The following is a 25,783-nucleotide window of genomic DNA, read 5'->3' on the forward strand; positions in this document are numbered from 1 at the left end:
TTATACATCAAATATTACACTTAAATTCAAATGGAAAAAATGGCCTGGAATTTGACCATTTTCGTTTTTGAATAGAACACTTCCCGAGTAAAATAAACAACATAATTGTAGAACTTATATCCATTGTGTGGTCAAAATAAACATTAAATGGAAACGATTCATTTTCGTTCCAAGTGTCCATGTTAGTTATATCAGTTATAAACATCTTCGAGACACTTTCCTTGACAAGTCCATATCCATATCAATTTTAAATCATTTGAAGTAAAAAAAATAATTGTGTGAAAAGGCCAAGACTACCATCGTTTCTTGAAGAAATTTAGAGACTGCATCAAACATAACATAACATTTATTTGGTTAAATGGGTATTCAGAAATCATGTTGAAAATCTTTATTAAATATAAATGATTATCTAATAACAATAATATTATTCCTCTAGTGAAATTAATAACGTGCTACCTGAAGTCTTCTACTTAATTTATCGCATGCGGAACAAAAAGTTCACTGGCAGTTCACAGGGAAATCTTTGCGGTCGGACGAAGTGAGCGGAAGTTGTGTGCCTTGCTTGCGGAGGTCAACTTAAATTGGTTCTGCTCATCAGGGACATTCAGGTATTTTTAATTCGGGATATTTACAGAGTATGAAAAGTATCGATAGTTTGGCAATAGTTAATATTTAAGCAGTCGGTTATGATAATATCTATCAGTCGGTGTGAGTGTATGAAAGGAATTTTATGAGGTGTTTTAACGCTAGCTAACATACTACAGCTTATGTTAGCCTTGTTAACGTTAACGTTACATCAGGGCTGTTGATGCTTTCCACTGAGGACCCATGCTGACAGGTTGACTTGAATTAGCTTCTTCTGTAGAGCTGCTACGTTCAGATGTTTAGCTGAACTCAATGTAATCTCTTGCAGGAGAAACACTGACCGCAGTTTACCAGTGAGGACTGTGGAGTAGCTGCTGCACATCAGGCAGTCATGGTGAAGAAAAAGCGTCTTCGCCTCATAGCCGAAATGGCTCGGAAGATCCGGGCGTACCGAGAGCTCAAGTCCCGGCCGCGGGAGTCCCAGAAGTACGCCCTGGACTATGAGACGATGAAGCGGCCTCACACGGGAAAGATGCTGCCTGTGCTGGCCTGGCAGGATGTCCGCAGGGAGAGTCGCCTCTTCTCTCTGCTGGCAGGCATGAGGCTGTTCGGAGTGGGCCGCCTCTTTACCCGCAAGTCGTGGCTGGAGGACCACACCGAGCCCAGCTACTGGCAGATCACCAAGGTCAAGGTGGACTACACAGCTGAGGTGAGAGCGGGCCATATCCATGCACTGCTACTGAGTGTCGAGTCTGCATATTATCATCTTAACCCTTGTGTTGTCTTCCCTTCGACCATGAACATGCTGTCTATCCAGGTTAAAAGTGAAATTGAATTTTGGGTGCTTTTTTCAGGATTTTTGGCTCTTTTTTTATGCTTTTGACACTTTTTAAAACGTTTTTGTCCATTTTTTCAACGTTTTATTTTAAATTCATGGTCAATAAGCCTAATTTATATATTATACCTAATTTGTGAGTTAAAAGGGCAGCAATTATGAATTATTTTGACTAATAGTTCAGATTAAAGGATGTTGAGTGGATCACGGACTGGTTTATGTCAAAGTGTAGTCACGATACTGTTTTAAAACCGTTTAAACATGTTTTTCAAATGTTATAAAAATTGAATAAAACACCCAAAATTCAAAGGGACCCATATTTCTCATATAAAAAAACTTTGAAAACGGGTCAAATTTGGCATGGGGTCTGATAGGGATACCTGTAACCAAATGACACCTGATTCTTGTGGTTTTTAGAACATGGATCACGGCAGAGCATGGGGGATCCTCACCCACAAAGGTAAGATTGATTGAACCCTGTTTATTTGATTTGAATGTATCTGTAACTACTATTGAGGGCACTGATGTCATGTTGTTTAGAAGGTTTCAGCAGCCTTTTGGGAGTTACATTTAAATAAACTTCATGTAGTGACTGTGTTTTTAATTTTGTTTTGCAGGAAAGCAGGAGAGCGAGGTCAAGGAGGTAGACAAGGTGATGTACCATGACTGGCGCCTGATTCCCAAACACATGGAGCACCAGATCAAGGACTTTAAGCCGCTCCCTGAGCCACCTGTGCGCTACGTCCCCTACCCGCCCCTGCTTCGCGCTATGCTGCTGGCCCAGTACAAGAAGACAGTGGGCAGCGTAATAGCCGAGGAGCCAGCCTTGCCTTTAAAGAGGGACGTCCTGCTCAACAAAGACTATTTCCGCAAGCAGGAGCAAGAGACGCGGAGGACAGAGGGGACAGCGGTGTGATACTCATGGTTCTGAAGATGCAAATCTTGGACATTTTGAACCAAATCCGTTTTATGTACATTGGAAGCCCTCGGCTCAGTGTCCCGATAAATCCTGGACTCAAAGGAGTTCTCTGCTATTTTCATCTGAAGCAGGCCTCTTTGGTTGTAATGTGCATCTGTGTAATGTGGTAAATATTAAACTTGAGATGAAAATAAAGCTGCTGTCAGTGTTTTTTGTGTGTGCCTGCATTAAAGACTAAATCACTTATTTGTATTATCGAAGAAAAAAGGAAGCTGCAGCTTCCACCAGTGACCACGCAGTCAAAAGTGATGTTACTTTGCCCGAAAAGACCTCTTCTCATGCCGTGGTTATGTCACATTGTACTCATCATAGTCATCACAAGTTTCCAACTGGTAAATGGCGCTCACATCAACTTCCTGGTTGTAATTTAGACTGGGTAATTTAGATTTGTCAGAGAGCTCTGATATATCCAAATTGGCCCTTTTATGGAGGTGCCTGATAAACCAAACAAATAGACGCTTCATATGGAATAGCTTTACATCAGCAAAACACCAACGTTTGATGTTATTCAACCTACATTTAATAGATATGGTGTTACTTGTCAATCCACAGTTTTAATCCTCATACAACCATCTTGCCTAAAACTGCCCCCATCACATACTGTATATTCATTAAGTAACTGACAGATTACATTTCACTGAAAATTAGTTTTTTTATATGATTTCACGTGACAAATAAATTGGTTGACTGATTGATTAATTGATAACATTCGGGCGAAAATGGTCTTTCACGGATTTGCATCAGATTTGCTCTTCGTGAGTATGGCTGTATTATGAATGCTCGTGAGCCTCGGGCAGACAACGTGCCCGCGCTTTGGGGAAGGCTAGGCTAAAAGTAACGTGCGCGCGTCCGTACGTCCCATTACTCCCTTCTTCAAGTGTCCTAATGGTCCTCCGTCTACCGGCGACAATGATTTGCCTGTTCTTGTCTATATTTTCTTACTTATTTCAGCCAGGTTGGTGCTATGTCAGTTTAAACGTCATGTATCGTTCAATGCCATTCCGTTTGACTTTCACACCGGATAATATGCTCACAGTTTCCACCATGTGTGAGCAGGAGATGCTAACTTTACCTCATCGCGACAGACGCCTCGGCTAGCTACCTGAAGGAGCGGAGTTAACTGGTGAAGCAATGGTGTCATGAAACATTCAGTAACTTTAACAGAGCTTGTGTTAGTCATTGTCTATTAAACAGAGGCAATGTTTATCGCTCGGCTTTAAAATGTGCATATTAACCGTTTGGGTAAAACTACAGCTAGTTTACTAATCTATTCTCATAGCGGCTACTTTATCCAACTACCAGCATCGTAACGTTAACGATAGTCCATGTGCCCTCCCCTCCTCACTGTAAAATAAGTTGATTCACCATCCTATTAATAGTTCGTGTGTGTGTGTGTGTGTGTGTGTGTGTGTGTGTGTGTGTGTGTGTGTGTGTGTGTGTGTGTGTGTGTGTGTGTGTGTGTGTGTTAGTGCGCTGTCATTGGTGCCGCTGGTATTCATTTGGAACCTGTAAGAGCTGGCTGCTGCAGGAGGTCAGCTATGGGGCCGAGAAAAAGGTCACAGAGAGAAATACATGAACTTGAAGATTTGGTTTTTAAACATGCACGGATTGAAGAATCTGGTGAGATCCACCGTAGGCCAAAATAATTGAGATTTAACCTTGCTGTGGGTGAGAGGTTGTCAAAATGCATTGTCCAGGCGTGTCCCGTGCTTGTATATAATCTGAAGTTACCATAGATAATATTAACAGTCTATGGAAGTTACACAAGCAGGGTGAGGGTACTAACGTTACTAGTGAAGACCTGAAAATGATATTTGTGGATCCTACAGTAAATGACAGACATTTGTGCAGTTATTACGTTCAAACGTGTGTGCACTGCTGCATGGGTGGGTTGTTGACTGACTGCAAGTTCTGATGTCTTTATTGTCAAATGCACAGCAATTACAGAAGCAGTCGTTGTCAATGATAATTTTGGGTTTCAGACTCGCTCCAACAATGCTAATTAAATTTGTATAAAAAAAGAAAACCAATAGTAAAAAAAACTAAATGTGAATCTACTAAGACATGCAAGTTAAAATATAGGTCTAAAATATAACCTAATAAATGTAGAGTGTCTGTCTTTTAACACGAATTAGACACTTATACCATATACATAAATGCCTTCACAGCTTTCACTAATGTCTGAGTTGTCATCGACAGTTTGTCTAAGCACTGTCTTGTGCATGAATGATGCTGCTTCCTCCTGTCTATTCCAAGGTGCATGCAAACTAGGTTGTGTGTAGTGGCCGTCATTGTTCACTTTAAACACTTGTTGTTGTTTTTTACCTTCACTTTTGCTGTGTGTTATTTCTGATCCTAGGCTGGACCGGTGTAAATGAACGCACCTTCATTGCTGTAAAACCAGATGGCGTGCAGCGGAAGCTGGTGGGAGAAATCGTGCGTCGCTTTGAAAAGAGAGGTTTCAAACTGGTGGGCCTCAAACTTGTGCAGGTATTTTATGCCTTTTATTCTTCCCTGGGACTTTTTGTTTCCAAGTAATTTACCAAGGCTAATATAATAAATTAATGATATTATTTTTTTTTTTTACATTTTAATTGAATGTGTATGTCTTGTGTGTCAGGCATCCGAGGATCTTCTGAGGGAACACTACTGGGAACTGAGGAGTAAGCCTTTCTTTCAGGGATTGATAAGCTACATGAGCTCTGGACCAATCGTAGCAATGGTGAGTCTCCCACATACTGTACAGGTGTACACAGGTTACTAAAGTATTAGTTTTTATCTCACATAATAGGTCATAGTTTACTGTCCTGATACAACAGGAAAAAAAGCTGCTGTTGAGTAGAAACTGTGTTGTGTTTTATGGTTCTCTAGATAAAGACTGAAGCAAAGATGCTTGTTTTGAGCCATTTGTATGCAAAATCAGTAGTCATTTTTAGTTTTTGTCTCATCAGTCTCCATACGTCATTTGATGTTTGTGCTTTGTTCTGCTTGCTTTAGTCATGTACATTTCTGTGTTCAGGTGTGGGAGGGTTTGGACGTGGTCAAGACCGCACGCAAGATGTTGGGAGAGACCAATCCTGCGGACTCGCTGCCTGGAACCATCCGAGGAGATTACTGTGTAGAAGTGGGCAGGTAAGATCGGTTCTCCTCCTCTCAAGGAAAATGTGAGGGAGAACAGCAGCAGGCAGCAGACGTTTTGACTTGCCATAGTATGAAAAGCACAGGCTGCTCTGTCTATTCATGTGTCCCATTGGGAGTGGGGAGTATTCCAGCATGGACAATGGACAATAGTCCCCGGAATGAAACTCAGCCATCATTGTGTGAATGCTGATTCAGCAGCATTCACAGTATTGTTATCCGATTCGTTATTCTTCAACTTTCTTAGGTCGCCTCTTACTTCTGCATACATTCAGCTACAAAAAAGCATTCAAATATCAAAATATTTAGCTCTCCTTAAGGACATGATGGCAACTATTCAACTTTTCTCCTGCTATTTATAATGTTTTAAATATTAGGCCTTTTTAAAATATTTAAAAAAAAAGTATAAATCTTAAAAAAAAAAAAAAAGTTCTACATTGAAGTCAATGGAACAATCTTCAAATCCTGTTCAGGCTTGTTCCTCTTTGAAATGCTACTCCACATACTTTGACCAACCGATTCACAGTCATTAAAACTTTAATAAAATGAGAAATTAGATATTGATTTAGCTTTTTGATATCTTTTACAGTTTTTGTGTTATCACTGTTTAAGTTAAGTGCTTCATTCAGGCTTTTTCTGTGCTTATAATGGAGTCTGTATTGCGTGACTTAGAGTTTTTGTGTGGAGTTTGGATCTTCTTTCAGACTTTCTTTGACATACTATACTATTTATATACTATACTATGATTTTTTTTAAAATTATATTTGACATACTATACTTTTTTTTAACCATTTTTTTCCGACATATTATACTATGACTTTTTATATGACTTTTTGCAACATACTATACTATGACTTTTCGACATGCTATTCTGACTTTTTTCGACATACTATATAATGACTATCACTTTTTTCAACATACTATGACTTTTTTTCGACATAATATACTAAACTTTGGCATTTTCAACATACTACTGTATAATGACTTTTTCATCACTTTTTTCGACATACTATACTATGACTTTTTTTATATGCCATACTATGACTTTTCTTTTTATCAGTTTTTTGACATACTATGCCTTTTTATAACTTGTTTTCCGATATATGCTATACTAGGACTTTTTATCATTTTTTTTTCGACATACTATTTATGACTTTTTCCAGACATACTATACTATGACTTTTTTCCAGACATGCCTGTTTTTGACATACTACGAAACATTTTCAACATGCTTTTATGTTATTTTTCGGGCATTTCCGCCTTTAACTCTCAGACGTGAAAGAGAAGACATGCAGGAAACTGGAAACTGTCACAGGTCGGACTCGAACCCTGGACCTCCTGTGTCGAGGAATAAACTTCTATACTTGTGCGCTTGCTCTACCAGCCGAGCTAACCAGCCACTCCTATACTATGACTTTTTCATGAGTTTTTCGACATGACTCAGGGTGATAGGAGAATGCTTAGAAGACTGAAGGTTGTGTGTTGCAGTTCTTTCGACATACTATACTATGGCTTTTTGATGATTTTTCAACATACTACACTATGACTTTTTTACCATTTTTTTCAACATACAATACTGACCTTTTTATCACTTTTTTTTGACATACTATGACTTTTTTTTTATATACTATACTATGACTTTTTTATATACTATACTATGACTTTTTTTATGACTTTCTCACTACTTCACCTTCTTATGCAGTTAAGATAGCAATCCATTTTAGCAATTCAGCTTTTCAGCATTCACACCCATTTTCTGCAGGATATGCATATTCCAGTACATTTTATTATTTACATTTGTGCTTTTCCTACTATGAATGTCTGCTGTAAATAAGGCCTATAAGAATGATACAGTTGTCCTTTGTTCTGCTCAAACCGGCGCAGCAAACCTAACAGGACAGTGAGGGAATGTCAATGACACACAGTCTGTACACGTCCAAACAGTCTTGAGAAGAAGCCAATTAATCAAAATGACCTTTGTGGGTTTACCATAGGCGTGCAGGGCCTTTAAGCTATTTTTATGGAATTTGGTCTAAGTATATTTCGGTATTAATCATTACCTTCCCTTTCTCTGCTGCCCTCTAAGTCATTTTTTTCTTCCATTTGTGGTTACCCTTTCTTATATTTCTCCAATTGCATGAAATCTCTGGAAAGATTTCTGAAAACTTCCATATAAAATAACAAATAAAATCACAAACAACATTATCAATGCCACGTTTATCCAATTTGTTTTGAGTGTTATTACCTCAGAGGTCGACCTAGGTTGCAAGTAGACCAACACGTCTTTAATTTCCCTGGTGGTGTAGTTGCCTCTACCCTCAATAATCTTTTCATTAATGCTTCTAAATTGCCAACATTTTGAAGGATTGTGTGAATGTAGAAAGCTCACATGATTGTAATAAACCTGTCACTGACCACTGACAGGTTGTGTTTAAATATATCTGATGACTTATCACCTGATCCAGGTGTTGCAAACAGTTGCTATTCTTTTTCTGGTAGTATCTACAGATTTTTTTCATCCCTGGTTTAAAAAAAAAAAAAAAAAAAGAAGCTGAATGGGGTTTGTGTGTGAATGTCCTGAACATGTTTGTGTTTTGGTTGTGCGTTGCAGGAACGTGATCCACGGCAGTGACTCTGTGGAGAGCGCCCAGAAGGAAATCTCTCTGTGGTTTCGACAGAACGAGCTTCACTGCTGGGAGGACAACAGCAGCCACTGGATCTACAACTGACCGTTTACATGTGCTGTGTGTACTCCTGTAGGTAAACCAGTGTCTGTTTATATTGGTATCCTTACAAGATGGATCACATCATACCTCAGATACATATTTTTTGGCTTTATTAGCTTGTAGTCACATGGGATGTCCTTTTTTTTCAAAACATTTATTTTGTATTTATCTGAACTACATTTCTGAGGTGAAATGACATTACAAAGCAAACATGGACTAACCGAGCAATACTCATTAACATGACGTGTCTGCTTCTGTTACAGTTTTCATTGTCGTCTTCCCGTTAGTCCAGACACTAGCTGGTGTTTACAGTTTTTAAGCAATAAGCTTGGAATGTGGAGCAATAAAAGGTTTAGATTCATGTTTATCGGGGGTTAACGCATCAGGGAATGGTAAGTGAATAGCTGCATTTAAATCCACCCTAAAGGTTGATTTCTAAAATATACATGTTTCTCCTGTAATAGTACTTGCATTGAAAACCCATTAACATGGGCGCAATTAACTAACACAATTATTGCCTTTCAAACATGTTTTTCAGTTTCCTGTACCTTTTTTTTAAATTCTGTAAGGGTGTAAAACAGATTGTCACATTACTTACGGAAAGTTTCAAAAATAAGACCCATAACAGCTTTCAATGAGCTTATTTTATAATTTGTCAGGCTTAGTTTCCAAATTTAAAGATACTGCACTGAAATAAGTACGCTAATATATTTAGTTCTATAAAGCTTTTAATTTCTCCAATAGCTGTTTTTGTCCCAAGATGCTGTATGAATTGTATTGGAATTGTCTTAAAACAAATAAAATAAATCTTATCAGGAAATCATTTTAAAAAACTGTTTAGTCAGTTATTATGTTTGTTTTGTAAAGTAAGACACATACACACACTGTACCTTTTTTCAGCACACAAATATGTTTAATATTTAATTCACACAGATAGAGATCAATGCATGAATTTCCATACTGAACAAAGAGGATGGGCTTCAGTGTGTCTGGGGATTTACAATAATCCCTGTACACATAATGACAACACATCACTGTTCACCTGCTTTACAACAAACCGCCTGATCAACAGCCAGTCAGATGAGAGGAATAAGTCTCGGACTGAACCCTTGACACCTTAAACAAAACCCCTTCATCTGGTTTAATAACCTTGTTCACACGACTCTTTAATTTACATCGGGCATTAGAGATTTCCTATCATTTTGGGTCTGTTCTCGCACATTGCCATTATATCCTCTTTTTACCATTTCAGGGTAGAAAATGAGCAAGGTCGTTAATCAAGACTCTAAATAGACGTGACTGCAAAATTGGATGCAAAATATTTTGGGTAACGGCCCAAAAAAAAGCCTAGACTTTAGTCCTGAATTCGTTGTACTTTTGAGTTTCCATTTGTTGTGAACCAAACTCATTTGCCATCCACTACAATCTTAAAGCCAAAACAAGAATTTGTTTTCACTCCCACACACTGTCAAAGACTGTCGATCCGTAAACACCTGACACCTGCATCCATTAACTCTGTTTAAACATATAATGGCATTTATGGTTATTATGGATTGTTGATTGGCTATTCAGGAAAAAAATCGGAGCAATTTTCTGGTGGAAATGCAAGTCGGGGTCATCCACATTTCTGTACTTGCTGTTCTTGTTTTTTTTGTTTGTTATCGGTACAATTTGATGCAATTTTGGGGCTCTGAGCTTTGGTTTAAGATAAGGTGGAGGCTTCACAGATGACAAACTAAGTGGAGGAAGAGAAGGAGTAGACTGGGGCAGATGCAGGACAATTGAGGTAAATATAGAAGGAGATACAGTGTGCTTGCAGGGTGAATATAAGATTGATACAGAGGAGGGAGGTAGTTATGAGGCTGGGTTACAAGGCTCATGAAGATAGTTACAATGCCCTGGGTGGGACAGAAACAGGATGGCAGGCAGATTACTATATCAGAGGAGGTAATTACAAGGCATTAAAGTTACAAGGTGACGGGGGCAGGAGGGGATAGAATAGTTACAAGGGACGATACATGGCTTGGAGGGTCGTTTTAGAGCCAGGGGGGGGGGGGACTTTTACATGACCAGGGATAATTACAAGGTTTGGGGTGGCTGGAAGCTTTTTGGGGACAAGAGGAGATTCCTTTTAAGGAGGTGAGTGGGGTTTGGGTGTTAAAGCAGATCCAGGTGTCACTCAGGTATGTAGGACACCTGCCAGACGATGATGTGGCTTCGCTCCGCTTTACACAAAGCAGGTTTTATCTGCGAAGCTCCGCCACTGTCTCCTTCCTCGGTCTCATCGTCCTCTCCATCTCCTAAAACAAAAACAGGGAAGCGGAGAACTTAAAAGCTGTAAATCCACGATGAACAAATACTAAACTTTATTGTGCTAATCCATTTTGTTATAGTCTAGTGTCTTATTTCTGTATTTTCTAAATCGTGTATTTCAAATCTATGTTCACTGCCCTCCAGTGGTCACCATGGAGAACTGCACATCATGTAGTGTGTCATGGTGACCACTGGAGGACAGTGAACACTCAAAACAGTCACATCAATAATGTGCTATGAATAAAAAATGATTACAAACGTATATAAATGTATTGTGGAAAGTATAACTGTGCCCCTTCATTTTGTTTTGCAAAATATACATTTATTCAATTTCTATCCTGTGCCCCTTAAAGGACCCCTTTTAAAAGAGACAATTTATTGGCAAAATATCAACATGCAGCAACATAATTGAAGTACTTTTCTTCTCATAGCTCAGCGGTTTGCTGCGTCACACAGCTACACCTATAACACAGTACGTGTGTGTGACTTCTCACCTATACGGAAATCGATGTAGCCCTCTCCTCCGCTCAGCACCAGCACGTTGTGAACACTCTGGGCCTCCGTCTCTTGGGGCGCTGCTGACCCCTGCCCCTCCGATGGACTGTCCAGCACACTGCCGTTTAGGGTGGCCAGAACATTGCCTATCACACACACAATACATACACACAAAAAAAAAAAAAAAAAAAAAAAAAAAAAAAAAAAAAAAAAAAAAAAACAAAAAGCAAAGAGTAACAGACACAGACGGGCTTTGTGCTTACCGGGTAGCCTCGTGAGACCGTCCTGATCTCGCAAGCTCCAGTTTTCCACTCGCAGATCAGTCTGGCATCTTGAGATAGAGAAAATTTGGAGCCGTTCACCAAACGACCGACCAATCAGGGTTGGTTTTGAGGCGGGTTTAGGTGTGACGCAACGAGAAGCGACTGTTCAGTCTAAACAAGATGGCAGCTTCCACGGATGAGATGAGGGTAGCTATCGCGCAAGTTTTATCCGAATTAGAAAGTGTTCCTTCATTGAAAGAAGAGCAAAAAAACCGCACTGGAGGATTTTCTCGGAGGAAAAGCTGTTTTTGCTCTTCTCCCGACTGGTTTCGGCGAGAGTTTGATCTGATTGGTTGATTTGGCCCGTCTATCACCACCATAGGTGGTGATAGACAGATGGTTTATCCAATCAGCTAACCAGTATTTTCGCCGCTTTCCAAACGTTCTCCAACGGAAAGTTCCCAGATGGATATGCTGAGCAAATACGAAGCAATCCATCTGGCGAAGTCAGGTTACTTACCGGGTACAGAGACAAAGAACTTGACAGCATCGCGGTGTCCATGGAAACAGAGCTGGGCTTGTGCCATGGAGCAGTAGGGGATAAAGCTGCCGGTGCTCTTCTCAGAGCCATCGTCACCGTACACGTGGATCACTCCGCCGGACGATGTGGGAGACACCTTGTTGGCTGGAGAGGGATAGGGATGAAGAAGCTAGGAGTGAGAAACTAACCAACGAGGAGTGTTTACTAGCAAATCATATGTGGTAGGCAGCATGAGACAGGTGGCAAAAAAAACACCCACAAAATCCACATATATCCACGGATCAACTGAAATTGAGAAATGATTTTAGAATTAAAAAAAAAAACTAACAAAAACAATTTGAAACCGTTAAAACACATCCCTTGCATGCAATGGATCTGGTACACACCAACATCTTTTAGTCATTGATGCAGTAAAGCACAATGATGAATAACATGCAAGCAACCAATGAGTAAAAGCACTGCTCCGATATACAGTAAGAAGTAAAATCATACAGAGCACACAGAATACTTTGGGTGACCTTCACCTGCTAAATGTTAACAGATAAAAGAGGACTAATGGAGTGCCTAATATGCAATGGAGTTCATCTCTTAACTTAGCATAAAGAAACAGGTAGCTTTAGTCTGCAGACAGGACACTGTTTCAGGGGACATGAAGGTTTGACCGGGCGAAGGCGGGCAAGAAAAGATCACAACAGCGGGAGGGAGGGCTCCCACTTACCCCTCAAACCAAGGAGCTGTCCCCGGTGAAGGACCACCGCTACAGGAGGGGAGGAGGAGGGGGGGAGGAGAGCGGAGGAGAAAGAGGACAGTAACGGTTATAACTAAGACTGTCTGTGAAAGAATGGAAACCACTGAGGGGAGGCAGGAAAACAGAAGGTGGAAAGAAAGACGACGGAGTTCATGGGGCGAAGAGGGCGCACGCTAAAGAAGAACACCGATAAACAGCATTGCAGTATTGTTTTTTTTTTTTTTTTTTGGTCAGTTCAGTCTACCTAATGATGCAATTTGATAACATTTGATTATGAAGCTGCTGTTAGTTTCTGCAGTGTATGAAAGACATGTACACCCCATTAGCTGAATTTCAGATCATCTAAAAAACAATAAAAGATCTATAAATTAGAAAATTAGCAATTTGTCTTGAACTAAGAAATCCAGGGGGGGGGGGAGAGAGTCCTTTAACTCCTTATGGTTTAGGGATTTTAAGCCAAAATGGTAATGGTAGTGCAGCTGGATTCAGATCTACACCAAATCTGTTGACAAGTTTTTGAGATTCTTCTAAGTAACATCCAGCACGAAATAACCTCCATTTGTTGTGGTTGTAGTTTTAGTGCCTTTTTATTCTATCATTAGGAAGGCACTGTTGCCTTACTACACATTTAGTTGTTGTAAGCTGCGTAGATGAAACTCACTCTCTGTCAGCGGGATGGAGATGATCACGCCGTTTCCAGTTCCTACCCAGAGACGGTTTCCACCAATCAGAAGCGCTGTGATTCGCACAAAAGAGAAGCCCAGCTTGCCAGTGCCTGTGAATTACAACCAGAGTCAGTGGAGAACGACCTAAGACTGAACAGGCTGCGTGTCAGTGAGAACATAACCGGCTTCAAGCACCATCATTCACATTTAGCAGTAGAGTAAGCCAAAGTGTCTGTAGCTTCTCTCTGAAAACAAGCCAACGCGCAATCTCACCCAGCATCTTGCTGACGTACGGCTCGATGTCCACGTCCTGGAGGTGCTGGTGTGTGTGCGCGTGGTAGAGACGCAGGGTCGAGTCTAGCCGGATTGACACCCACACACCATCACCGATCCACGCCAGCTGCCGCACCTGACTCTCCCTGCGAGGGTGGGCGTCGAAGGACTTCTGGGGAGCGGTGAAAGAATGACGGGTGGAGCAAATCAACTCATTATTACAGTTTTATCGTTGGACTCATTTTTTCAGGAGGATAATGCAACGGTAGTTTCATGACTCACCTCGATCTGCATGCTCTTGGGCTGGATGACGTGGATCTTGTTCTTGTAGCCGCACCAAACCTTATCATGTACTACAGCCATGCAGCGGATGGAGTGATGAGGCCGTCCGAGGTCCATTAGGTGGTAGTTGGATAAATCCCACTGGCCATCTGTTTTTTTTTTTTATTATTATTAATTATCAAAAGTTAACAGCAGTTCCTAGTTGCATTCATGTCTAAACAAACCACACTGAAAGCATTCATTCACAGCTTAGTGTTTTATCATCAGTGCTGATCAATGAAGCAGCGATAAGAGCTTTAAAAAAACAAGTTAAATGCATGTTTTCCTGTTTCAGAGTTTTGGCAATATCAGCCTGAATTGGGCTTTTCTTAGGTCCTGGAACCAACTAGCAGTTTGGTGCATGGGCGCTCTGTTAAAACAAATATTTAAAATCCCAAATACACAACTATGTCTCAAATGAATGGCCTGACTGAATTTCTTCATTATATTGATAGTCTAGTGATTGTCTCCCCGTTTTATTTATAGTTTTGTTATTATGGTGTTATTTTTGTTGGTTCATTTGCATATCCATTTGTTTATCTCATCTCTTAACCTCTATACTTGAATAAGTAAAAGAATTAAGTATATAGTTTGTCATAGAATCGACAAAAATTGAAATATGTGTACGCGAGATTCGGAACACTAATAAAATACAAATAAAAAAAGAAAAATCCCAAATACCCTCTGATCTATGGAATATGGCGAGGGTCCCGTCAGCGAGGGCAACCAGCACACGACCTTTCACGTGTCTGCAATTAGAGAGGAGACGGAGACTGCTGCATTCACAGAAATACATAAAGTGATACTTGTGATTCTGAAATCCCAAACTACACAACATTTGCCTACAATTACAGAGTTTAACTGTCACCACCACTTACACCAGACTGAGCACAGAGTCTTTGAGTTTGATGGAGTGGAGGCACTTCTTCCAGTTTCCAACCGCTGAGTGGACGTAGAGCCTTGAGGGAGAACAGAGGCAAGATACTCCAGAGCAAAACCAAACTGCATATAGAGTTCAAAAGAAGCATGTCATGATATTTATATGTACGTTTTCAATGGAAGATACAAGCACTCTTTTGGGGTCTTTTGGCGGAAAGACCCAAAAAGAATCTTCCTATCCAGCATGTGACTGATCCTTTCTTGCAAAAGTAAAGCGATAACAATAAAAAGTATAAGCTTGAGGGTAAAGAAATTATTGTAATATGTGTTTTTCTTTTTAGATACTGTGTGGCTTCAGCAGAAGTTGCGAGTAGTTCTGCTGAGCAACTTACCAGCCGTTCTGGGCCCCGAGCCACATAGTGGGGGCCACGCTGGTGTAGTTCTTGGTCTCTTCCCCTCCGTCCTCTGACTCTGGAGGCTGAGACGTTTCGTCTTTGGATTGACCGGCGCTTCTGTGTGGACAGACAACAAACACACTTATCTTTACCAGTTCAAAAAGGACAACATATCTCGCCCGTACAGGATCTAGTGTACTAAAAAGTTATCAGTTATCAGATGTATTTCAGGACATTCCTGATGGTCTTTATATGGACCGACTTTGGCCTCCTACCTGTCAGAGGCGTCTGATAAACGAGGCTGGGGGTCGGTGAAGACGTGCTCAGTGAACGGTCCTGGAGGTCCAGATCTCAGCCCTGCGTGGCTGGCCGTTGACTCGGGAACCTCGGTGGCCTCCGTGGCCTCCTCGGCTGACTGGCCAGGGTGAATCTTCCCATTCATGGGGGGAGCAGTAGGGGCTGCCGCACAACACCATTAACATAAATAGACAAACTGGTCAGCTTGACGCCTTTCCATAATGATGGAAAAAAAAAAAAAGATGCAGGAGCATTGAGGATGTGCCCACCTTGTCCTTTGTCCATTATGGGCGTATCGGTGCGCGAGGAGCAGTTGCTACGGGCGACACTGCAGTTGGTGGCACATCCGACAAGAGTGATACCAGCCAACATGCCCTCCACGCCGCCAGCATCCTCACCTCCCCCCCCTGCTCCACTGTCACCTGGATCCAACACAATCTCTCCTGCTGGATAGTCGCTCTCGCTGGCAGCTGGATACAAACGCACACATATTAACACACATCTCTCTTTTTGTACACACACAACAACAACAACAGCATGTTTGCATTTCACATTGTGGGGAAATTGCTCAGCAGAAAAAGTTTTCTGAATTAATAACAAAAAAATCTGATGACAATGTCACACAGATACAGCTGTTGATTTACAATCTGATACTAAACAAGAGATGACCATTTGCATTTTTACATCGTATTATTCAAAAAGAATTCTCTAGAAAAGACTACATTTGAGTAACAGACCACACTTAAAGTACAAAGAGGTTTCGCCCTTCAACATACCAGATGTATAGAAACGTAATGTACGCAGGGGGAGGGGTTTAACACAAACCCCAACTTCACGTATACGCTACGCGCTGGAGATGCAGAGCACGTGGGCGTTGCAGACGTTGAACTGGTCGACCAGTGAGCCCGGCTGGTTGGCGTCGATGATGACCACCTTGCTGGCAGAGTGGGTGCTGGTGAGGATCCACACTCGACTGCTCATGGTGTCGGTTTCCTGGAGCTCCTTGGACCGGGGAGGCGAGTGGAGGGGAGAGAGAGAGAGAGAGAGGAGACAACACAATGATGACTAACTGAAAAAGGACAGACGTGGTCCATGTGTGTGTCCTCTTATTTCTCTGTGTAGTTTAATGCCTTATACTCCATGCAAACTTGTTTTTTAAACTTATTACTAATATGTGAATATTATTTTTTCCACATCTACGATTCATTTCTACTTGAGCATCCAATATTAGCTTTGAACTACCGTCTAGTAGTAATACAATTTATATTTTCTATCATTGTTCTCTACCTTCCTCTTTTCTGGGGAGCTGTGGCTGCTCTTCTTTCCAGCTCCGTTCTCCTCAGCGTGCAGGGGGTCGCTGCCGCCCGACGGTGCTTTGGCTGGTACCGACTCCTGGTTGCTGGCCCTCCATCCTGTCAGGTCCACTCCAGCTGCACACCACAACTTCAAGCATGCGCACACACACACACACACACACACACACACACACACACACACACACACACACACACACACACACTAGTTATGATTGTGATAAACTGAGATTTAAGGTTAGCACAGAGAAACGTTCCCTGGATGGATGTGAAAACCTTTTAGCGTCAAACTGCACATAAATCATTCTGCCCAGTGAGGACCCAACATTCAAGGGAACTAACAAGTAAAACCCAGTTTTTGAGTACAGTTCTGGTGGTTCATATCCCCCCCCCCAAAAAAAAAACTGATGCCCCCGATGTCCCCTGAACTCCTCACCTTCCTGTTGGGGTCCTTCTCTACCAGAGGACGACAGTACACCGGGACGGGAACATTCTTCATGCGGTTGTCCTCCTTCTCGTTTGTGGGCTAAAAAGCAGGACGTGATGAGAGGTCAGGAGAAAATCAATCAAGGAAGAACACTAAAGGCAAAGCAAAAGTAAGTATTGTGAGTGATAACAATATCTATGGTTGAGGCAGACATAGGTTAAATGTTTAGAAAGGTTGCAACATTCGCAGAGAAAAAAGACAGGTATGTGTTTGTGTACTCTGTGTGTGTGTATGTGTTACATCATGCCTCAAAATGAAATAAATCCCTTGATTTTAATGCTTTTCCAGAGTTGCATTGCATAGAAAAGTTGTACAGTGTTGGTCCTTTATCTATAAAAAAATGCACATGGAGCTGACAATGTCTTCAGTTTACAAAGTACAGAAAATGCTGTCCTGATTATCTGGATATGTCTTCAGGAAGGTTAAAGGAAGGACCAGCCCTAAAGGTGCATGCTGGCACTTCTGTCAGTCTCACTTGCCTGTTGTCTCTTCAGCGGGCTGTCCTGAGCGCTGTCCGGCTGACCGCCAGTCTGTGTGGAGACCAGAGTTAGAGTTAGAGCTGTCTGCCTACCAAAACTCTTCCCATTGGCCTTCCAGCTGCACAGGGTCTGCCGGCCAGTTTTAAGTACACTTCCATGCTATGAAATCATGTTCATGCTTGAAACCAAAGTGAAGAAGACTGAGAGTGTTCTACTATTCTTACAGGTGCTGTTATTTTGTTATTGTCAATAAATCCCATAAAAAGACCAAAACCAACAACAAATTGATCCTAATACCTAACAGGATGAGAAATTCAAGTTGATAAATATGTTAAAAAAAAATTGTCTCTGCTTTCTAGTGTAAATGCAGGGACAAATAGTGTTTGCATGTGTAACTTCAGTGTCACCCACAGTGTGGGAGATTTAAGTGCTGAATTTCACACAGTTTTTATTTTATATTTAAATGTTTTTGTGTGACCTCCCCGTTCCAAACAAACTTGAATTCCTCATGCAGAGTTTGTCACAGGTTTACAAGTGTTAGTTTTCAGCCAAATGACATCATTTTACAAGCTTAAAATCGTATTGATCTTCATTTGAATCCATGGAACTTTCCTGTCAGTAACTTATACCAATTAGTCAAACAACTGCTGAGTTATGTCTTTGTTGTGTACGAGGAGGCCCAGAGAGGTCTCTGACCATGGAGGCTGGGCTTGTGTGTGTGTCTGTGTGTACCTGTTTGAAGCGAGACGGCACGCTCCAGCCACAGGCCTGCATGATGCCGTCATCGCGGCGCATGTGCTCACGGACCTGCCGGTACTGTTCACGCCGCTGCTCTCGGCGGGCCAACAGTGCTGAGTCACTGAGGAGAGATGCAACACCGTTACTGGCCAGTCTAGAAGCAAAGGTTGGGAGGGAGGAAAGAGAGAAGAGAAGAGAAGAGAAGCGAAGCGTTAGCAGCCAGGCCAGCCAGCAGCAAGAGCTAGAGAGAGCAACAGCAGTTGTTACCAGCACATCTTTTGTCTAAGCTTCTTTTTCTAGCTCAAACCAAGCAATGTGTTTCACGACACTAGACTGAAAATTATGAAATTATATTCTTGATGTTTAGTGTCTTTGTGTCTGACGTATTTATGTGTCTGTGTTTGTGAGAGAGGTTAAAAGCAAAATACAACTTGAGAACAAACTCTCAAACTCTGCCGTCCAATCCTTGCTTTACACTCAAAATAGGAAGGCATAAGAAATGTTTAATCATGTTGGACGTCACGTTCATTATCACTCAAAATTAAAACATTCAACGTGCAACTTTACAAGCTCTTTCCAAATCTTCTTTTTAATAACAGCTGTGCAATCTAGAAAGGCTTTAGCGTTATAACCCAAGATTCAGATAGGACAGAATATTTGATGAAGAGATTTATCTGAATCGGATGTGGCGGCATTAACAGTGAGAACAGTGTGTTAATTTAAACACACATTAGATCCATGCTGGAAGCTCTATTCTCCAAGCTGCCACAAAGCGAGCAAGCAACCAGGCGTTTAGACCAAAGCTAGTGAGAAGCAGATCAAAAATGGAGGTTCAGTGAGAAGCGAAGGTAGGTTTAGTGACGGTATGTAGCTGGTTGCGGCTCACTCTTCGGGGAAGAACTCCAGCGTGCGGTTGGAGGTGGAGATCTGACACATGGTGTGGCTGCGTCGCTGAGAGAAACCAGCCGGCGAGGGCGACTTGTAGTGGATGTTGACGCTGTAGTACGGCCGCTTGACAGGCGGAGGGCTGGACGATGTGCTGAAGAGACGTGCAAAGCTGGTGGATGGAGGGAGAAAGAGAAAGAGGTTTTACTTTTGATGTTGGCCAAGACATTTATTCAGGGTTTTTCTAATTGTAAATATGTTTAAAACAGAAGCTCACAACTGCCAGATGGTGGACTTCTTTTTCTCTTGGATCTGAGGACTTTCCCTGGACGCCCTGACAGTGAAACAGAGGTGTGAGTCCAAGGAGAAGAAATAAAAGTACTGCTAAACAGGCAGAGACAAAAAAATGAGGACACTGAAATAACATTTTAAATAAATGCGTGGCTCAATGCAACATTAAGTGTCAAAAATTAATTTTTTTTTTTAAAAGATACTTTTTCTGTAAGATCATTAGTATAAAAACACAAAATTCAGCTCATAAATTTGAGAGTTGAGTTGAACTGGCAGCTTGATTTAGACAAACATTTTAATATGTTGAGTCCTTCATCTCTAGTTTAAAACTTCCTTTCGGGCGCCCGGATAGCTCAGTTGGTAGAGTGGGCGCCCATATGTAGATGTTTACTCCTCGACACAGCGGTCCCGGGTTTGATTCCGACCTGCGGCCCTTTGCCCCCCTCTCTCTCTCTCCCCCCTTTCATGTCTGCAGCTGTCCTGTCAAATAAAGGCCTAAAAATGCCCCCAAAATTAATAAAGCTTCCTTTCGTCTACCTGATCATCTCTGTCCACCGTACGGCCTCCTGCAGCTCCATCAGTCTCTCTTTGTACTGATTCCTCTCCATCAGCACGCGGGCCATCTCCACCCGGGTGAACCGCCGGCGCTGCGTCATCGTCATGTCGCCGTCCTGCATGGGTGATGAAAACTGGGCACACGAGAGCATAGTGCCATTTAATAATAATAAACAAGGTCTGAAAACACAGATTCACAGGCAGAGATATGCAGTATACTGACAGTACTTATGTCGTGTTACCAAACAACCAAAAAATCTGTAGTTTAATGAAGCAAAGATTAGAACTGCTGCTATGCACCGTTTTTTTCTACAATGTGAGATTCTCATTATACTAGCGATAATGAAAATATCTTTACTCACATCGTCACCTCCTTCATCCTTGGAGTCCCGAGACGCACCGAGAGCCTCAGCTCTTAACCTGGAGCCCAAAAAGCAAAAACAAGCATTACACAAACGTTATTTCTACTTCTGGCTTGTGAACTTCTGAACATCCAGGGAACGAGTTGATGCCACAAGTCCACTGAGACTGGTAGTCACTGATAGGATCTATTAGTGGGAGACATTTGGGACCTCTGGAGCTTCCGTGGGCACAAGAGATTTAACCAGAAACGAGCATAACATCCTAAGTCATTTTGAACTCAGACGAAGTTTGATCCTCTTTCAAAACTGTCTAGCTTCGTAGACCCCAAGTGTATTTACTGGGTGTTGTTCAGCCTCCAGAACTGTGCCCAGGTGAGATCACAATGTGAGCAACTTCCTCAAATAAACACAAATAAGCTGCCACTCTGAAATATGTATATACTACGAAATCTTTTGCTCAGATGTAATACACCGACATTTGACATTTGACCTACAGGTAAACATGGCTGAATAAAGGGAACAAATTGAAAATGATCTGAACTGGTGAACAGCGAAATGAATGTATCCACAGAAAATAATGAAACTGAGGACGTTTCACAGTTAAGGAGTACACTCAGCAGTTCCACCTGCTACAATCAGTACTCAGATTACTGAATGATCAATACAGGAAATTACAGGAGATGGAAGTGAACAAGATTCTGTCTACAACACAGAAAAACTGACATTTGTATTAAGCCTTTTTGTCCACTAGTTCTCATACGTTGGGTGCGTTACGATACTCTTCCTCTGTGTCTGTTGCCAGGATGTATTCATGTGGTTAGTAACGTAGGGTCGCTATGGTCTGGATTACAGGTCAACAGTTAAAGCCATTATGTTGAGGGATAAAAGTTATTGCCTTGCTGCACTGCTTTTTTAACTTGCATTTGACATGTTTACAGCTGCATGTAGCCTCTCCAAATGCATTTCTCATTCCATTACCAATTTTGAAGGAATATATTATTTTTTTCCCCGTTAACGTGTCATGTTATTAAAAAAACTAAAACGTGCTGTTTTCACCTCTTGAGTTCTTCTTCCAGCTCCTTGACTCGGACGTCCACCTTGTTCTTGGACTGCCTCAAAGCCTCCAGCTCCTCCCTCAGCGCCTCCTGCTCCCCTGACAGTTCGTCCACTTTGGCAATAAGGTCATTTTTCACAATGTTGAGAGCATTTCTGTCGAAGCGAAGAGCAGGAAGTAAGATAACACACACACACACACACACACACACACACACACACACACACACACACACACACACACACACACACACACACACACACACACACACACAGCTCCTACTGATGGTAAATGCTTAGTAATGCTTGTTAAAAGTCTTGTAAAATGGACAGATATGAGTACAATATCTTATATATCTATGGGTTGGTGGTACCTATATCCAAGCACCCAGATCTGGTATTATTCAATTACCATTTAATATGACCTGTCAGCTAAAGAGCGGGTGTATAAGATATTAAACCTTTATCCTGTCATCAAGTTGCATCACAGTGACATTCAACAGAATATATACACACACACACACACACACACACACACACACACACACACACACACACACACACACACACACACACACACACACACACACACACACACACACACACACACACACACACACACACACAGCACAAACAAATCTTTCAGTTGGTATAAGACACATCTAAAAGGATGGAAGGAGTATAAGGATGAAGGACTAACACTAGCAGACACTTCTCTGTGTCTCTTACTTGGTCTCTAGGAGCTGTTTGTTCTCTGTCAGCAGGTTCTCCACCTCCTTACCCATCCCTGAAACAGTCACATTCACATCTCGGTTAATGGTCACACACAATGCACAACGTCCATAAATCAATAAATCCATTGATTGATAAGCAAAATGCATTTCCCAGAGTGTCTGTCTGTGGCAATGCTGTCTTACAGACCAACCATGGTAAATGATGAAAAAAAAACAAAACACAAAAGCCAAAGGTTTTATAATTCAACGAAATGAAAATAATTGCCAAATTATTGATTTGAGCACGTGTATTAACAACAAAAGCTAAATCAGGTTGAAAAGGAACGTTTGATGTTATATATTGGGAGAACAATAAGTAAACACTTATGAAACTAAAAATGGTTTGAAAAGTAGTTGACTCCTGTTCAGACAGAGACAGCTGGGAGGAGTTCTGGAGCATCTTGAACTATCATTTTAACATTTAGTAGAATGCCAACGGATGAGAACAGTACAATCATAACAATTCTTCTCCTCAAAATATAACATGTCATTTGATCAAAACTCAATCTAGCTCCATGGGTGCACATATATTCAGAATTGAGAGTTGATTGATGTCATGCTCAACCTATTACCTTTGTAATTAAATCTTAATCATCTTAATCATTGCCAGACATTCATTTAAAATTGTATGTGCAAGCAGCAAGCACTGTGCGACAGAAGCCAAGCACACAAACAGCAGAAGTTTTAACACATAGAAGAATTTGGGCACGAGAACAAACAAAAACAAAAAGCCAAGAGATTCTTGTGTAGCGTGTGTTAAAAGACGTAGTCGACACTGGATTAGAAAACTGCAGTCAGATCACAAATCACTACATAAACTTTACAAAGGCAGAAAAATAAGTGCACATCTTTCTGGGTTCAACTTGTGTCGACTTAAGGCAGCAACTGCTAATCGCCACCAACTATCTAAAATGAATCTCCTAATTTAAATCACATATTTCTTGGACTTTGAAGGTGGTGAGTAGGGCAGCCTGAAGATTTATTTCATGATGAACATAAATATTTCTGATACATCAATTTGTTCCTATGCTTTGGTTCTCTGCTCATTGTCATTTACTAAAGTGGACAACTGATGTTCACTACAGGTAGTAAACACACCATCTTACTGGAATGAAAAAACACTTTATCGAAGCCCACTGAGGTTGTCTCCTGCTGTTTGCTCCTGTTTATCTTTCCAAGAAATGCACTTTCACGGTTTTATCTTGATTGGGTATTTTTATTTCAATGTTCTACAAATGAGCAGCTTGTTATTGACAAATATCTAATAATAAATTAGGTACGTGAGATGCAAAGGTTGTATATTTTAAAACAATGTAAGTACACAAAATAAATGGACAGAAAGAAGGAACCAGAAGCATGTGAAAGCTAGAGGCCAGAGAATGACACAACAAGCAAATGTGACCATGAGCATAGGCAAGGTGCGCCTTACCGAAGAAATCGTCACGGACTGGAGGCAAAAGAAGAAGAAAAGAGGGGAGAAAGGTCGGAGAGAGGAAGAGGAGAGGCCACGGATCAGAAAGGAAAAAGAGAAGGACAGGAATGGAAGAGAGAAGAGAGAGGATGCTGATAAGCATTTATTAATTTAGACTTGAGGAAGAGCAGCAGGGAAGAGCATATTGCTTCTGTGAAATTATGCATTTCCTGTTCTAACATGATACTGGGTGGGAGGGTCCTTCCAAACCAAGACGATATACTATAAGTCCGGGAGAAAAGTGCGTTTTTTTTAATACAATTGGCTGAAAACTTGGGGTATGCAGACTGACATCTTGTGGCAATCACTGAAGATCAAAACATTTTCACTGTGACTTTAAAGGAACACGAAAAACGGTTTTACTGCATGTGTGAGAAGAGTGGGCATCTACTTTATCATCCAAATTTCCAATTGCTTGACCAAGCAATAAATGAATAACAACATGCTACAACTACAGTTATGCCTTTTTTTCTAATTTGTATACACTGGTCAATATCTACTCTTAGATGTGGAGTTTAGAAAGTAGAGAGGAGTCGAAAGAGTATAAAAATATATACCAACCAATGCATGTTCAGATACACACCTGAGAACTCGCCTATGGGTGTCACCAGCAGAAGCACATAAAAAAAGAGAAAAAAAGGAAACGGGGTGAGAAGTTAGAAGAAGATGGATCAAATCTCCAAAAACAACCCAGAAATGAATAAACAAAATCCATCAGGTTCCCTTAAAGTGTATTGGCCCAAAACAGAGACTGACAATGGACATCTAAGATAATCAAAAAGTATAAATATAAAGTGCAATGAAATCTGAGAAATAGAATAAACTCAACGTTTAAAAATAAGATCTGCTTAAACTTGCAGCCTTCGAAATGGGCTGCATTAAACATGCCTCTGCCCCCATAAAGAGAGAGAGAGAGAGAGAGAGAGAGAAAAAAAAAAAAAGTAGAAAGACAAAAATACAAAATAAAAGTAACACTGCATGAATGGGCAGCTGGGGTTGCGGGTGCAGCCAGAGAGGGATTGTATGGTTTTTCAGGATGTGACGCAGGGATGAGCTGCTGCCATGGAGTGCATAATCCAGCCTCGGCCATGCAAGGTTAAAAGTCAGAGTCAGTGCAGTGGCATATTCACACAGCCTCACATGGAGCTCCTGGCCTGCAGTTACGCAGAGCCAAAACAATTGCTAACATTGTGTAATGTGTTCATGCATCCGCCATTACTTCCCTTCCTTTGGATCTGCACTGAATCTGATATTACTAAGTAATATCACATATTGGCATGTTAGCATAGAAGTCAAGCTTCACTTTCACCAGTTCATGGTGAACAATGATCACCTCAGGAGGAGGTGAAGAAGGCAGCAGCAGTGTTCAGGCATTTCCTTTGAAGTGAAATACTTAAAACTGAGCAAAAGAGAAGGATATCACGAAGCTGCAACCAGCAAAGTGATATCATGTCAAAAATTTGCTTCAACTTTACTGCCAAGCTTCAAGGGTTAGGGTTAAGTATTTTAACTAATGAACCAGTTATGGCAAAAGTTATGGCAGTCAAAGTTCTATTCATACCTAGCAGCTCGGCGCCTGCATCAACGTCTCCGATGATGTCCGACTTGGCGTCTTTGATCTCGTGGTAGAGCGAGTCGGTGTTGATGCCGAAGGCCTCGTTCACTATGCCCTGCGAGGGGCTGAAACACGCATTGGATTTCATTAGACAATAGTTGTGAAAGGACCAAAAATATTTTGCTCACTGCCGGTGGTCACTCCCCTAAATTATGACATTTTCGTCCTCATACTTTCAGCTGGTAAAATTCATACAGGTAAACAACACCAAAACCTTAAATATGTAAACACAGGTGGGTAAAAAAAAAACACCAATGAGAAGGTGCTAACAGTATCTATTAGTATTTACAGATTAAGGTCGGTGAGAG

At 41.2% G+C, this 25,783-nt stretch overlaps 3 protein-coding genes across 26 annotated transcripts in view; 2 read left to right on the plus strand and 1 right to left on the minus strand.

Annotated features, from left to right (window-relative positions):
- Positions 1 to 485: 485 nt before the first annotated feature.
- On the plus strand, positions 486 to 2,534 carry mrps34 (mitochondrial ribosomal protein S34). 2 transcript variants are annotated; one of them, XM_039823680.1, is made up of 4 exons: positions 486 to 608; positions 914 to 1,294; positions 1,838 to 1,880; positions 2,038 to 2,534. In XM_039823680.1, exons 2-4 carry the CDS (start codon positions 977 to 979, stop codon positions 2,334 to 2,336), a joined length of 660 nt encoding a protein of 219 aa, XP_039679614.1. In that variant the 5' UTR covers positions 486 to 608; positions 914 to 976; the 3' UTR covers positions 2,337 to 2,534. The 2 variants fall into 2 exon arrangements, with proteins under 2 accessions (XP_039679614.1, XP_039679616.1); XM_039823682.1 differs by lacking the exon at positions 486 to 608 and adding an exon at positions 638 to 838.
- Positions 2,535 to 3,227: 693 nt separating this feature from the next.
- On the plus strand, positions 3,228 to 9,096 carry nme3 (NME/NM23 nucleoside diphosphate kinase 3). Of its 2 annotated transcripts, none has more exons than XM_039823667.1 (5): positions 3,228 to 3,354; positions 4,759 to 4,889; positions 5,020 to 5,121; positions 5,419 to 5,531; positions 8,149 to 9,096. In XM_039823667.1, exons 1-5 carry the CDS (start codon positions 3,285 to 3,287, stop codon positions 8,264 to 8,266), a joined length of 534 nt encoding a protein of 177 aa, XP_039679601.1. In that variant the 5' UTR covers positions 3,228 to 3,284; the 3' UTR covers positions 8,267 to 9,096. The 2 variants fall into 2 exon arrangements, with proteins under 2 accessions (XP_039679601.1, XP_039679600.1); XM_039823666.1 differs by lacking the exon at positions 3,228 to 3,354 and adding an exon at positions 3,895 to 4,019.
- A 54-nt stretch (positions 9,097 to 9,150) lies between these two features.
- The window catches only part of mapk8ip3 (mitogen-activated protein kinase 8 interacting protein 3), a 29,070-nt gene continuing 12,437 nt past the window's right edge, over positions 9,151 to 25,783 (minus strand). For 11 of the 22 annotated variants that reach the window (XM_039824521.1, XM_039824533.1, XM_039824525.1 and 8 more), the window contains 26 exons: positions 25,422 to 25,540; positions 24,444 to 24,455; positions 23,819 to 23,836; positions 22,346 to 22,403; positions 21,620 to 21,772; positions 20,564 to 20,621; positions 20,184 to 20,335; positions 19,633 to 19,689; positions 19,357 to 19,527; positions 18,465 to 18,624; positions 17,733 to 17,783; positions 17,203 to 17,292; positions 16,741 to 16,896; positions 16,300 to 16,455; positions 15,723 to 15,927; positions 15,432 to 15,615; positions 15,154 to 15,273; positions 14,761 to 14,841; positions 14,564 to 14,631; positions 13,844 to 13,992; positions 13,562 to 13,733; positions 13,285 to 13,398; positions 12,594 to 12,632; positions 11,855 to 12,019; positions 11,071 to 11,217; positions 9,151 to 10,563 (listed from right to left, as the gene is read on the minus strand). In XM_039824521.1, coding sequence (XP_039680455.1) covers positions 10,439 to 10,563; positions 11,071 to 11,217; positions 11,855 to 12,019; positions 12,594 to 12,632; positions 13,285 to 13,398; positions 13,562 to 13,733; positions 13,844 to 13,992; positions 14,564 to 14,631; positions 14,761 to 14,841; positions 15,154 to 15,273; positions 15,432 to 15,615; positions 15,723 to 15,927; positions 16,300 to 16,455; positions 16,741 to 16,896; positions 17,203 to 17,292; positions 17,733 to 17,783; positions 18,465 to 18,624; positions 19,357 to 19,527; positions 19,633 to 19,689; positions 20,184 to 20,335; positions 20,564 to 20,621; positions 21,620 to 21,772; positions 22,346 to 22,403; positions 23,819 to 23,836; positions 24,444 to 24,455; positions 25,422 to 25,540 — 2,980 coding nt within the window. In that variant the 3' untranslated portion in view covers positions 9,151 to 10,438. The remainder of the gene's footprint in view (positions 10,564 to 11,070; positions 11,218 to 11,854; positions 12,020 to 12,593; positions 12,633 to 13,284; positions 13,399 to 13,561; positions 13,734 to 13,843; positions 13,993 to 14,563; positions 14,632 to 14,760; positions 14,842 to 15,153; positions 15,274 to 15,431; positions 15,616 to 15,722; positions 15,928 to 16,299; positions 16,456 to 16,740; positions 16,897 to 17,202; positions 17,293 to 17,732; positions 17,784 to 18,464; positions 18,625 to 19,356; positions 19,528 to 19,632; positions 19,690 to 20,183; positions 20,336 to 20,563; positions 20,622 to 21,619; positions 21,773 to 22,345; positions 22,404 to 23,818; positions 23,837 to 24,443; positions 24,456 to 25,421; positions 25,541 to 25,783) is intronic. The other 11 variants (XM_039824540.1, XM_039824527.1, XM_039824539.1 and 8 more) reach the window with 8 other exon arrangements.

Source organism: Perca fluviatilis, chromosome 15 (genome assembly GCF_010015445.1).
Source record: "Perca fluviatilis chromosome 15, GENO_Pfluv_1.0, whole genome shotgun sequence".
Classification (NCBI taxonomy): Eukaryota; Metazoa; Chordata; class Actinopteri; order Perciformes; family Percidae; genus Perca; species Perca fluviatilis.

Bases quoted from the DNA above. Each gene is read 5' to 3' on its own strand.
- mrps34 (XM_039823680.1), top strand. From the start codon at position 977: ATGGTGAAGAAAAAGCGTCTTCGCCTCATAGCCGAAATGGCTCGGAAG. The intron at 1,295-1,837 runs GTGAGAGCGGGC...TGTGGTTTTTAG, and splicing joins AGGTGGACTACACAGCTGAG to AACATGGATCACGGCAGAGC. The intron at 1,881-2,037 runs GTAAGATTGATT...TTTGTTTTGCAG, and splicing joins GGGGATCCTCACCCACAAAG to GAAAGCAGGAGAGCGAGGTC.
- nme3 (XM_039823666.1), top strand. From the start codon at position 3,938: ATGGGGCCGAGAAAAAGGTCACAGAGAGAAATACATGAACTTGAAGAT. The intron at 5,122-5,418 runs GTGAGTCTCCCA...TTCTGTGTTCAG, and splicing joins CTGGACCAATCGTAGCAATG to GTGTGGGAGGGTTTGGACGT. The intron at 5,532-8,148 runs GTAAGATCGGTT...TGTGCGTTGCAG, and splicing joins TACTGTGTAGAAGTGGGCAG to GAACGTGATCCACGGCAGTG.